Below are 14,621 nucleotides of genomic sequence, written 5' to 3'. Positions count from 1 at the left end.
ATACAAGCAAAGACAACAAAGTTTGATTATAACTCTAGTGGAGTTTGTAAGAAATTATAACTACCTGAAGTGGTAAAAGTTTCTATGTCTTGCCATGATCAAATTCATGTATGATTATGGGCACAAAAATTGGGAACCCGTCCCATTGAATTTGCTCCATTCTCATTCCCTTAAGAGAATGTGATAGCAGTATGTGATAAGTCTGAAAGAAGACAAAATTATCACTATGAATGTATCAATGGATGTGGACGTGGCAATAGACGAAATTATAATCGTCATCATTGTGATAATGAGAATAATAAGGATTCTCAAAATAATCCTCCACTTGTGAAAATACTTGTCATCGATTTGACATGAGGTTTTATAAAGCACATATAGATGATTATGGTCTATTCATGATGTGAATGTGACAACATCTGATTTAAGAATACATATTCATTTTTGGAAGAATATGAGCGTGCTAGTGGTATATACCACACTCACCTCTAGAAGGAGGTTTGAGATTATATAAGAAAATAATATCATTATTATGGCATGAATGGTCATTGGTCACGTACCTATTGTACGCCAAAATATTTTGGCATTGTGATTATTAATAGTCAACGGTAATGCAAGAAACAGATCTTGCATATAATTTTGACCATAACCATAATGGTATAACTTTCTCTTTAAAAGAGATATTCACCATATGGGTGTTGATGAATATGTGGTACTACAAAATTAATTGAGAACTCTGCAAGAGCCAATTATACTATTTTGGAGAAACACAATTAATTACCAATAAGATATTGTGTTGTAGTAAGTCTCAAAGAAACTTATTCAGTTTCCAAAGTATACGCGAAAGCGGTTGATTATATTGAGACTATAAATAAAGGAAAGATTTAATATCTTCTATTACTACATCTTGTAGCGGGGTAATATGTATGTGAAAAGCTACCCGCTTTATTCTCCAATTTGTGCTACATAAACAAAAGAATACCACAATGAAGTGGATATTTATTGATATAAAAACCCTTATCATAATAAACTTGGAGTTTATTGATAATTGCACACGTCATGGTATAAATCTGAAGTTTATCAATATTGATTTATTCAGTTGGCATAATTTGTTTAGCCATATCAATTTAAGTATGATGTGCAAAAATAATAGAGAATTCACATGGGTAAATATTGAAGAACGATAAAGTTCTTTACGAATTCTTTTATGTTGCATGTTCTCATTAATTAATAAGCCAACAAAATTGGGATTGAATCCCATGAACTCTGGAAATATCAAAGGTGAATATGGGCCCATTCACCTGCCATGCATACCACATAAGATGCATCTATGAGATGGTTACATGTGCGATTATTATTAACCCGCAACATGGTGTTTGCGAGGTAACTTGCTCAATAATTTAATTTAGAGCATAATTTCCGGATTTTCTATTCAAGACAGTTCATCTTGATAAGTTGGTTTATACCACAGTTGGTTTAGTGAAATAAATTATTGAGTGCCTCCACTTAATAGCTAAACAATTGCTTATGAGAACAAAGTTATCTATATCAATTTGATATACGTTATATGCCAAAGTATATTATTTTCTCCCCTCACAAGTGGTTCAGGGTCAGGAACCAAATAATTCCATCTTATTATTATTGATGTGCGGTGTATATTTTGATTAACACCATAACGCACAAAGGTGGATTCTCAAAGTTGAGGTACCAAGTTAGTTTTTCTAACATGAGGGGGAGACATGATAAACATTTGAGAAAAAGTTACATGGAATGAATTATCATTTATACATCTAGATCCCCGAATAAAATAATATGAACTTGAAGTTCATATAAGGATAATTCATGTGCAATTTATTGCAAAGCATGCCAGACGCATTTGCTGACCCAAAAAAAAAAGTAACTATATTTATATGGCAATCCATGAACGATTTAAAATGCTGATAGCATATGCAATTCTTGGAGAATTTTTTTGGTCACGAATGACCACATCCTAAGTGCAATTTGTGCACAAAGGTATCTTGCTATAACTATAAGCATGATAATGTGACAGCGAGGATTTTCAAGGTACAACATATTCATTGGAGTTAATATGGCGGATTTATTCACCAAATCTTTGCCGACGTCAACCTTCAAGAAGCTAGTGCACAAGATTGGGATGCGAATGCTTAAGGATGTGAATTGATGCTCTCATCAGGGGGAGTTAATACACGTTGTACTCTTTTTCCCTTACGAGGTTTTGTCCCACTGGGTTTTCCTTGCAAGGTTTTTAACGAGGCAACCAAAAGGCGTATTGTTAGATATGTGTACTCTTTTTCCTTTACTAGAATTTTTTCCCACTGGGTTTTATTTTAGTTAAGGTTTTAACGAGGCACATTATCTGTTGAATAGACATTCAAGGGGGAGTGTTATAAATAGAATTTTATTTATGGTGAATGTCTATATTTAGAGAGATTCTAGAGTTTATTACTTGGTGGCTAAGTCACCCTCTCCCTATAATAGAGGATTCTATTCCATTGTAATTCATCCCAAATCAATAAGAATTCTCTCTCTACTTTTCTTTGCAATATTATTCTTATTCTTTTATTATTTTATAACAAGTACAATATTTTAAGGCCAGCCCCTTATAGGGCCATTTCTGTCAATAACCCTTTTTTTTCTTCACTAAATGGGCTAACATTCTTCTTTCTTCATACTATAAGTGGGCTGCCCTTGAACAGGCGAGGGATGGTCTATACTTTCTACTAGAACCTTCTAGGCTTCAATCCAGTGACATTTTTCGCGAATAGCATTTTCTATCCAATACTGCTACCGTCCGATGAGTCTGAATTCAAATCGGTAACCATTCTCCGACAATATTTCCGGCGATTTTTTTTAACGCAAAATTCGAATTTTACATTGTCAAAGTAACTTCTTGAGTTACGAAGTTCTGTCCTTTCTTTAATCCAATGCCTCGGTATGCAGACTTTTTTTCAATTATTTTCGGTTTATGCTCACTATTTCGGTTTTGTTTAATTATTGATCATTTATGTCATTTTTCAGGTATTACTGTGACTATTGCGACACTTACTTGACACATGATTCCGTAAGTTTTATGATTCTTTTTTTCTTTGTGTGCGTTTCCCTATGTATTAGTATGCTTCAATGTGAATTAAGTTTATGATAGTTTCTATTTCTGTTATAATGCCAATGTGAATTTTTTATAAGGTTGGATATATGTTGATTTAACTTTCAAACCATTTTACTCTATAATATGATACTCTTATCTCATTAGAACATCAAATTGGTAAAATGTGTACTTATGTTATTCATTTAACGTACATTGTGCGAAAAATATCAAAGTCCGTTATGTTTAATAATTACTGGGGCATCATCCAGCTAATTACACTTTTCACTCCAAACTGAATGTTTGTATCTGAGTTGACATAGTCTGTTGAAACTTGAGAGCTATATTTATGGATTGTTATAAGCACCTTCACATATGTAAAAAGAGAAATACTTTGTTGAGAAACAATTTAGTAGGTCTGATGCAACTCTTTTATTGTTTATTAGGGAATTCTTCTAGAAAGGCAGAAAAGAATAGTGACATGTTAAATTTTTATTGTAGTTTAGACATGCAGGACACTCTCTGAGGGTTTGTCTTGAATTTACCATTGCATGTGTGTTATCTATTACAATGTTAAGGAAAGCTAAAATTTGTATCTCTTGGACGTAAATGAGATCTGCAACACTGACTTTCAAGTTATATGTTGGAGAGGAAAGAGAATGGATTCCTGTATAGAAGAGCTGAATATTATTTTGGATGAGAACAGAGAACTTGAAATATCATTATGAACATTGGGATTATTTGGATTGCCTGTAAAAGAAAGTGATTGGTAATTGATTAACCTCTTGCCGTATTCATTTCAGTGGACATGTAAATCATCTCCTGGAAGTCTGAGGCCATCATGCTCCTTTACAATTAATGCTGTATTACTATGGTTCATACCCATGGATCTGAGTAGTATCAACTTGCACATGATACAACATCATTCTGTGTCATAATTATTCTTAATAATACATATCGTTGCTTCCTAAATTAGTTTACAGTTATGTCCCTGTTGAGTGGGCCTCTTACTCCAACTCGGAAGTAATGTTGCAGTGTAGGATCAAAGGGTATGAAGTTTTTAAATCTCGATGCGGCATTCTGTTTCTCTTGGTATGACGTGCCAAAGGATTTATCCGTCAAGTTTCTTTGGGAGCTTTTGTCATATAGAAGTCAAGTAAACATGCTAGCAAAGTTGTTACTCTTACGACTTTAGAAAGATTATGTATACTAAAACACCGAACTGATTTTGACTTCATACTGGGAATATGCTGTTAAACCAGTCAAGGCAAGGGTTTGGATATCGTTTTGGTGCAGAACAAGACGGATATTGGCATGATATTCAAGAAGCGGTTACTCTTTGATCCTTGTAATTCTGGGGCTGCCTTTTAGTCAGAACTGATGTACTAATCTGGTACTAAAGCTGAAGATTAATTGCAAGATTCTAATTAAAGTGGTGCTTACAGCATAGGCCGTAATTCATTTTAGTACTTTCTCAATCGGTGTTCCTTTTAACTATTTGGATGGAAAAACTGAAGTTATTGAATGAGTTAAAAATATCCAGAGAAGAATCCTAAAAATCACTGGTTTAGAAAATTGAATGTAAAGAATAGATGACATCACAGAACTAGGAGTTGGAACAGCGAGGCTACATATTGTTTATTAGATGAAATGGAAGATCACCTATACAATTTTCTTGAGTCAGATGGAAAATCCCATTGACTTTTTTTTTTTTTTTTTGAACTGAAAATCCCAGTGACCTTTTAATATGGGTGATTCAGGGGTGTGAACCACAAGCGTATAGGAAAGTGTTATTTTGTTGTCGCACAAGAGAATCAATAATTGTGAGGCAATTCATATTTTCATATAAGAAAGAAGGACTAAGGAAAGGATTGGTAGCTGGTTTAATTCATCCTAGGAAAAAAAAAAAAACGAAAAAGGGATAAGATTGATAGGTGGTTTAGAAAGTCTTTTGGAAAGACAAGAATATGCCCATTATTGAACTTATCTCTTGTTGAAAAAAGAAGATACCGACTATTGAATTAGGAAGGAGTTCTTCCCATCCGTCTAAGCCTTGGTTGATAGAGTTTCTCGGTATCTGTGCTGGTAGGAGGTAGCACATACCCCGTGAATTAGTCGAGTTATGTGCAAGTAGGCCTGGACACCAGGTCATAAAAAAAATTAGGTTAGTATAAACCTTGTGAAAAATAATTGCAGAACTAATCAAAGAAAATATGTAGAACAACTCATTTGATATGGACAAAGGGTGTGGGTTCAAGTCGGACTATCGACGCTTGCAGATAATAACAAAAAAAAGAACTCATCTGATGTGGACTGCACGCTGGCTGGAAGCTATAGCTTGATGACTGTAGGGGGTGAAACTAAATGAGATAGCGATCAGCATTTTGGAACAGTTGTAGGAGGGACAAGTTAATATATATAGAGTAAAGTTAATCCATAAAATCTGATTGATTAGCATCCAAGGGTGTGGCCTAGTTGTCAATGAAGTGGATGAGAACCATGAGGTCTCAGGTTCAAATCCTAGCGGAGCCAGAAAACACTAGGTGATTCCTTTCCATTTATCCAAGCCTTGGTGAATGGAATTACTGTTGGGAGGTGGCAGGTATCCCGTGGAATTAGTCGAGGTGCGTGCAAGATAGCCCGGATACCACGGTTATCAAAAAAGAAATTTGTTCATATTTTTAAGCTTTAACTATTAGTAACTTGTTCCACGACTGAAAATCTTTGCTCTCTTTGAGTGATGCTTCTATTGTCAAAACCCAGCACATATCACCTGTTACCAGGCTGCTTTTTCTGAACTGGGAAGTCAACAACATCCCTGTTACCAGCCATTCTTGTTCGTAGTGGTTGAGAGAGTCCTCTTCATGCCACTAGGTCAAGAGTTCGAGCCTGGTACCCTGCCTACAAAAGAAAGCATCCCTGTTACCGCTTTCATTTTTCTGAACATGTCTTGATGCAAATATTGTGCATACTTTATATGGTATCTGTAATTCCATGGCACTACCTTTATCTTTCCAACTCCTAGGAGTTCTGCATTCTGTTGTGCAAATGATTTAGAATGGTTTAAATCTTCCTGTGCTTCTTGTTGCTTGGATGTCTGATTTCTTATCATTTTCCCTTTCACATTCCCAGCCTTCTGTCAGAAAACAGCATAATGCCGGTTACAAACACAAGGTGTGTCTTCCTATTTTGTAATTCTTATGACAATCTTCTCTTCTAACATGAATGTCATCCTCTCTATAATGGCACTAATACTAGGAAGTTTTTCAGGCCAATGTACGGTCTTATTATCTGAAGTTTGAAGAGGAGCAAACACAGATTCTGATAGATCAGAAAATCAAGGAGCGCCTTGGGCAGGCAGCAGCGTACCAGCAAATTGGTGCAGCTTATAATCAACATCTTGCTGCGTTCCCTGGTCAACGACCTCGCCTACCGATGATGCCACCTTCTATGCTGCCTGTTCCAGGAGCCATGCCCCCACAATTAATGCCAGGTGCCAGGCCTCCCATTTTGCCAATTCCTGTTCCTGGTCCTCCAGGTACCAATCCATGTAATTGTTTGGTGATTCCTTGGTATTTTTTTGCACTTGTTTGTCTATGTTTATCAGGCAGTCTTTGTTTTCCATTTTGTGAATTGAGTGGGATAATATCTTCTGTTAGATATTTTATGATGGACTTACTGTGTTATAAAGCATGTCTTTCCCCTTTTAGGTTGATGTACGTCCTTCAGTTTGGGAGAATTTTCCCAGTACCAGTAAAAGTTCTTTAAAGATTGTTTCAACTTTCACGTGCTGCAGGTTATGGACCGAGGATCTGAATTATTTCATCTCGTCTAATATGCTCTTTTCTTATCCTTTTTCAAAGAGAACTAATATGCTCTGGGATTAGCGTAGCAAAATAAAAAGTAAAATTTATTTTTGTCTCATCTCCATGTTATGGGCATCTGGTCGCATCAACGAATAAAGAAAGAGCGGCTAGACTAAAACAGTCAAACGTGAATGAAATTATTCTGAACTATATACATTTTAACTTCTTGATGTGCTTTTCAGGTTATTCCGTGGTTGCTCCAACTGCACCAATTGCAGGACAGGTGCCACCTGTTTCATCCTTGCCGATGCAACCCAGTTCCCTTCCAGCTCCTCCTGCACTGAACCCCCTTGCAGGTGTTCCAGGTGGAGTGGCTCCACCTACTTCAGGCAGTGCCCCTGTTCCTGCTACACAATCAATGTACCAGCCAAAACCCAATGGAATTGCCGCCCCTTCTACTAATGCTACAACTACCAGCTAGGCTTGCTGCTCGAGCCAGGGATACTTTGACTATCTTCTGTGTTCTCCGTAGGATAATTATGGTTTTGGATGAAATGGCAAGAGGAACAGTGGCTTCTTAGTGAATAACAGCGCTGAACATCATCAAGTTCTCCTGATAATTGTGGAGAAGAGAAATTACTTCTGCTTCTGGAGTTGACTCTAGGAAGAATATCAAGTGTTTGAGTCTGATGTATGAGTAGTTGCTGGTTCTTATGTATTACCTTAATTAATCTTATAAAAGGAACCTTGGACTTCTTGTCAGTATTGCTCTATCAATTCGGTCGTTTGAAGTTGTGTCTAAAGTTATTCCTCCCCCCTCCCCCCCCAAATCATTAGCGGTTACAGGATCTGTATAACGATTTATTAGTTTAGGATTCGTCAATCTACATTGTTAGCAAGTTTAGAAGAAACAAGTAGCAGTCATGTTGATACATTTCTCTGGCCTTAACCAAAATCACATCCCCATAGCCAACCTATTCAAGGACCAACAAAGGCCAATTTGAGATTTGAAGTTGATGAGTTTTGGTTTGAATTTTTTGAAAATATGGGTTATATAATTAAAAGGCAGAAACATAGATAAACACTCAATCTTGGTCCTAACTGTCGGTTTGATATTAAACTCACTCAATGATCACTTCAACTTGGCACAAGTGTATTCAATTGACTGTTTCCAGTTGTGCTTATTCAATTGACTCGTTGTACGGTTCCTGCTGTTTCGGTGGAGGGGACAAAGCGAAAGAGATCCAGTTTACGGTTCCTTTGATTGTGACATGGAAAAATGTTTGAATTTAGACAACTTTGAGAAGAGGAGTGAAGGGAATTTGCTAACGTTTTTCTTTTTCAATTGTTGTATTTTTTTTAATTACACGTATCATTTTAAAACATTTTTCTCCATTAGCGACTTCATCATATTCCAGTGAGTTCTTGTTCGAGTTCTGATCGTGTTGGAGAAGAATAAAGTCAGATTTCGTTCGAAAATTGGTTAATGTGGGTTATCACTCATTAAAGATTTGGTCTATTATGTCGATTAAAAAGAAAACAAAAATGTTGTTTCATCAAAATGATGAGTTAATTACATCTAATTGAAGGAGTATAAACAAGTCGCAAGATTTCGTGATTCGGTGAAGCTATTTGAGGATGAACACCCCTTTGAGATTGTCAAAAAAGGAATCTATTACATAGATGTCTATGGTGCCTTTTTTTCTTTTCTTTTTTGGAAAATCCTAATAACCCGCATCCGGGTACACACCAAACCATGTTAACTTAGTATAGTTAAGTGATATAATGACGCGACAATGCATATATTTAATTATGATTAAGCCTTGAAGTTCATGGGAAAAACACATATTATGCATTTATTGATTTCGTATAAACACCAGGTGTGGGTAAATTTGTATAATATAAGTCTAAAAATCAAACTTGTTCTATCAAAAGAAAAATTGGGGAGGTAAAACAATTCATTTTTGTGTGCTTTCTTAATTTATAAAGGTATGTATAATTACAAAAGTAAACATAATTATAGATATTTAAGCATACTTAACGGTTTGGATTGTGGATGAAAAACTGTAGATACTGTTAGTGATACAAGGGGAGGTAAAAATGTAAACCAGCTAAAAGGGATAAAATTAAAGTACATAATTTTGCATGCACATTGTTGCTTCACTTGAGGGGAAAGTAAACTTCAACTGTAAGGGGTCGTTTGGCAGAGTGTGTATAAGAATAATGCTGAATAGGGTATAAGTAATGATGTTATTAGTTATGCTTGCATTAGTTAAGCTGACATATTTCTTATCCATTGTTTGGTTTGACGTATTAAAGCATTGCAGAATTTCTAAAAGAATTGGTTGTTTACAAAAATACCCTCATAACCAGTCCATCTATCACGATCCAATTCTCCCCCGTAAGATGTCGTGACGGCACCTAGTCTCTACGACTAGGTAAGTTTAACATTTGCGGAATAAGGAAAATGAAAGCAAACTAATTGCAATAGATAATTAAATAACTGATAAAAATGCCACTCCGCATGTACAATAACCAACACTCTAATATACACAGTACTCCCAAAACCCGAAAAATCATAAGTCACAAGCTACAGAAGAAAAACTAGTATCTCTATACACTAGAGTCTAAGAAAGAGGTACGGAAAGGTAAATGACATAGGAGGGAATAGAGGGGGACTCCGAGGTCTGCGGACGCGACATATATACCTTGAAGTTTCCAAAGTCTCACTGCTCACTGATGACGGGGCTGATATGAAGTACCTGGATCTGCACATAAACATGTGCAGAATACATCACAACGGTACCCAGTAAGTGCCAAGCCTAACCTCGGTCGAGTAGCGACGAGGTTAGGTCAGGGCCCTACTGATATATATAATAAATAAGGCAGAAAAATATTGCAGTGTAATAAGAGGTTGGAAATTTAACAAAGAGAAAACCACAGCAAAATAACAGCACGTTACACATGGATAAAACAACAGGGGATCTCCAGAGATAATATCTCGTAGTCCCAAAAGTAAATGTGCAAGGAGATCTCCCGAGGTACCGCCTCGTAGTCTCAAAAGTAAATGTGCAGGGGGATCTCCCGAGGTACCGCCTCGTAATCCCAAAGTAAACACACAGCTTGAAACCGACGAATACAACAATTAACAGCAAGAATTTTACAGTTAAGACTGATACAAATAAAGGAAAAACAGGAAATCAACTAAGCTTGCTGCACATAGCTCAAATAAGCATTTAAGACACGGAGACATGCGATATTAGGCTAATTAGGATAACTACATATGCTGGTATAACTCAATTAAGATGAAACGGGTTATTACTCAGTAAAAGCTGGATTTTACAACAATTAGCCCGTGTACGCACTCGTCACCTCGCGTACACAGCGCTCACATATCACAGAAGTATCACAACAGTACCAAATCCTAAGGGGATTTCCCCCACACAAGTTTAGGCAAGCCATTTATCTCGAACCAAGCTCAATCAATCAGTAAGAATGCCTTTTCCACGATTTTCTGACTCCGAATGGCCCAAATCTAGCCAAAAGCAATTACATACCATAAATATAACTATAAGAAACTAGTCTAATTAAGGAAATCAAGACTTTAGCAAGAAATTAGAAAATCGCACCAAAAAGTCGATCCGGGCCCACGTCTCGGAATTGGGTAAAAGTCACAAAATACGAACACCCATTCACCCAGGAGTCCACTCGTACCAAAATTATCCGAATCCGATATCAAAATCCCAATTAAAACTCAAAAATTTTGTTGAAGAACTTTTCCCAATTTTCTCAACCCAAATCCGAAATTAAAGGATGAAATTAATGATAGATTAGTAGGATATAACCAAAAACAAGTGAAGAATCATTACCCAATCGATGTCTCTGAAAATCCCTCAAAATTTCGTCCAATTCGAGCTCTCTATCCCAGGTTATGTTAAAAATGGCAAAACTCTCGATTTTAAAATATAATCTGCTGGCCATGCATTTTCTTCTTCGTGAACGCGGCCACACCCTCGCGTTCGCGTTGAACAATTAATCACTGACCAAAAATTCCTCCTTCGCGAATGCGAGTGAACTCTCGCTAATGCCTAGCTTCCACTGCCTACTACTTTGCGAATGCGTTTTCCACTATGCGAACGCGTAGAACAAAGCCTTGGGGTCCCAGCTGCTCTACTTCCTCTACGCGAACGCGATACCCTTCACGCGTTCGCGATGCACTGCTCAACATACCTTCACGAATGCGGCCCCCACTTAGCGAACATGAAGCACAAATATCCTCCTGCCTCCAGCTCCTCTTCGCGAAAGTGGAACTCCCCTCGAGAATGCGAAGAAGGAAACCAGCAACTGGAAACACCAGAAATTCTGCAACTTCAACAAGTCTCATTTTGTCTGTTAACCACCCGGAATCTATTCGAGGCCCCCGGGACCTCAACCAAATATACCAATAAGTCCTAAAACATCATACGAACTTAGTCGAGCCCTCAAAACACATCAAATAGCAACAAAAACACGAATCACCTTCCAATCCAAATTTAATGAACTTTGAAACTTCAAACTTCTACAATCGATGCCGAAACCTATCAGATTACGTCTGATTGACCCCAAATTTTGCACACAAGTCATAATTAACATTACGGACCTACTCCAACTTCCGGAATAGGAATCCGACCCCGATATCAAAAAGTCCACTTTCGGTCAAACTTCCGAAAAATTCAATTTTCGCCATTTCAATCCTAATTCAGCTACACACCTCCAATTTACAATACGGACACGCTCCTAAGTCCAAAATCACCCAATGGAGCTAACGGAACCGACGAAACTCCATTCTAGAGTCGTTTTCACACAGTTCCAACTACGAACAAAATCCTAGAACTTTAGCTTCCATTTTAGGGAGTAAGTGTCCTAAATCACTCCGAAATCAAAAACAGGACCTCCCGGAAAGTCACATAAGCAGAAAAAGATACAGGGAAAATAGTAAATAGGGGATCGAGGCTATTTCTCTCAAAACGATCGGCCGGGTCGTTACATCCTCCCCCTCTTAAAACAATCGTTCGTCCTCAAACGAGCATAAGGACATACCTGAAGTGGTGAAAAGATGAGGATAACTGCTGCGCATATCATAGTCAGTCTCCCAAGTCGCCTCCTCAACGGCTGACCCCTCCACTGAACCTTCACAGAAGCGATGTTCTTTGACTTCAGCTTTGAAGCCTGCCTGTCCAAAATAGCCACCGGCTCCTCAACATAAGATAGATCCTTGTCCAACTGGACTGAGCTGAAATCCAACACATGAGACGGATCAATGTGATACTTCCGGAGCATAGAAACATGGAATACTAGATGAACTCCTGCTAGACTGGGAGGCAAGGCAAGCTCATAAGCAACCTCCCCAACTCGCCCCAACACCTCGAATGGACCAATAAACCTTGGGCTCAGCTTGACCTTCTTCCCGAACCTCATAACATCCTTCATGGACGAAACCCGGAACAAGACTCGCTCCCCAACCATGAATGCAACATTGCGAACCTTTCGGTCCGCATAACTCTTCTGTCTGGACTGGGCTGTGCAAAGTCGATCTTGAATCACTTTAACCTTCTCCAAAGCATCCTAAACCAGGTTTGTACCCGAAAGCCTAGCCTCGCCCGACTCGAACCAACCCACTAGAGACCGGCACCGTCTACCATACAAAGCCTCATACGGTGCCATCTAAATGCTCGACTAATAACTGTTGTTGTAGGAAAACTCCGCAAGTGACAGAACTGATCCCAAGAACCTCCAAACTCCATCACACACGCACGGAGCATATCCTCTAGTAACTGAATAGTGCGCTCGGACTGTCCGTCCGTCTGAGGGTGAAATGATGTGCTCAACTCAACCCGAGTACCTAACTCGTGCTGTACGGCCCTCCAGAACCGTGATGTAAACTGCGTACCCCGGTCAGAGATGATAGATACTGGCATGCCATGAAGCTTGAAAATCTCGTGGATATAAACTCTAGCTAGCTGCTCGGAAGAATAAGTAGAAATCACAGGATGAAATGAGCTGACTTGGTCAGCCTATCCACAATCACCCAAATTGCATCAAACTTCCGCTGAGTCCGTGGAAGCCCAACAACAAAATCCATTGTGATCCGCTCCCATTTCCACTCCGGAATCTCTAACTTCTGAAGCAACCCACCTGGTCGCTGATGCTCATACTTCACCTATTGGCAATTTAGAAATCGAGCTACATATTCCACTATGTCCTTCTTCATTCTCCTCCACCAATAATGCTGCCTCAAGTCCTGATACATCTTTGCGGCACCCGGATGAATGGAGTACCGCGAACTGTGAGCCTCCTGGAGAATCAACTAACGCAATCTGTCTACATTGGGTACACATAGCCTTCGCTGCTTCCTCAATGCACCATCATCACCAATAGTGACCTCTTTAGCATCACCATGTCCTTAAGGACAAGCAGATGGGGGTCATCATACTGACGCTCCCTAATACGATCATAAAGAGATGATTGGGGGACCACACAAGCCAAAACTCGACTCGACTTAGAAATATCCAATCTAACAAACTGGTTGGCCAAGGCCTGAACATTTAATGCCATCGGCCTCTCTGATGCTTATAGATATGCTAAGCTCCCCAAACTCTCCGCCCTGCGACTGAAGGCATTAGATACCACATTGGCCTTCCTGGGATAGTATAGAATAGTGATATCATAATCCTTAAGTAGCTCTAACCACCTCCGCTGACGCAAGCTAAGATCCTTCTGTTTGAACAGATGCTGCAAACTCTAGTGATCGGTGTAGATCTCACAAGGGACACCGTACGAATAGTGCCGCCAAATCTTCAAGGCATGAACAATAGCTGCTAACTCAAGGTCATGGACAAGATAGTTCTTTTCATGCACCTTCAGCTGTTTGGACGCGTAGGCAATCACCCTACGCTCTTGCATCAACACCGTGCCGAGACCAACCCGTGGCGCATCATAATATACAGTATAAGACCCCGAACCTGTAGGTAATACCAATACTGGTCCCGTAGTCAAATCTGTCTTGAGCTTTTGAAATCTCTCCTCACACTCCTCTGTCCACCTAAATGGAGCACCCTTCTAGGTCAGCCTGGTCATAGGTGCTGCAATAGATGAGAAACCCTCTACAAATCGACGGTAATACCCCGCCAATCCAAGAAAACTCCGGATCTCCGTAGCTGAGGTCAGTCTAGGCCAACTCTGCACTGCTTCAACCTTCTTCGGATCCATCTTGATCCCCTCACTCGACACTACGTGACCCAAAAATGCCACTGAGTCTAACCAGAACTCACACTTTGAGAATTTTGCATATAACTTCTTTTCTCTCAAGGTCTAAAGCACAGTCCTCAAGTGCTGCTCATGATCCTCCCGACTCCGGGAGTACACCAGAATATCATCAATAAACACAATGACGAATGAGTCAAGATAGGGCCGAAAAACACTGTGCATCAAATGCATAAATGCTGCTGGGGCTTTGGTCAGCCCAAATGATATCACAAGGAACTCGTAGTGACCTGTCACGACCCAACACTCAACCCGTCGTGGTGGCGCCTATCGTGGAACTAGGCCAGCCTCAACCAACAACAACACATCAACAATAAGTTTGAGAACATTTAACGGAAGCTTTTAACATTTAGAGAAACTTTTTGAACATAAGAAAATTCCAAAATAAGATTCAACTACCCAAAACCGGGGTG

General features: G+C 38.9%; 1 protein-coding gene across 2 annotated transcripts; it reads left to right on the top strand.

Moving 5' to 3' along the window:
* Window positions 2,683-7,703, top strand: LOC109232299 (U1 small nuclear ribonucleoprotein C-like). Of its 2 annotated transcripts, none has more exons than XM_019398015.1 (5): window positions 2,683-2,832; window positions 3,037-3,079; window positions 6,233-6,274; window positions 6,371-6,638; window positions 7,149-7,703. In XM_019398015.1, exons 1-5 carry the CDS (start codon window positions 2,813-2,815, stop codon window positions 7,385-7,387), a joined length of 612 nt encoding a protein of 203 aa, XP_019253560.1. In that variant the 5' UTR covers window positions 2,683-2,812; the 3' UTR covers window positions 7,388-7,703. The 2 variants fall into 2 exon arrangements, with proteins under 2 accessions (XP_019253560.1, XP_019253561.1); XM_019398016.1 differs by having other exon boundaries at window positions 2,683-2,950.

Source organism: Nicotiana attenuata, chromosome 9, assembly GCF_001879085.1.
Source record: "Nicotiana attenuata strain UT chromosome 9, NIATTr2, whole genome shotgun sequence".
NCBI lineage: Eukaryota > Viridiplantae > Streptophyta > Magnoliopsida > Solanales > Solanaceae > Nicotiana > Nicotiana attenuata.
The sequence above is the reverse complement of the archived record's forward strand: the minus strand, read 5'-3'. Positions and strand labels throughout refer to the sequence as shown.

Coding starts and splice junctions, on each gene's coding strand:
- LOC109232299 (XM_019398015.1), top strand. CDS start 2,813: ATGAGTCTGAATTCAAATCG. Junction 2,833..3,036: donor ATGAGTCTGAATTCAAATCG/GTAACCATTCTC, acceptor GTCATTTTTCAG/GTATTACTGTGACTATTGCG. Junction 6,639..7,148: donor TCCTGTTCCTGGTCCTCCAG/GTACCAATCCAT, acceptor TGTGCTTTTCAG/GTTATTCCGTGGTTGCTCCA.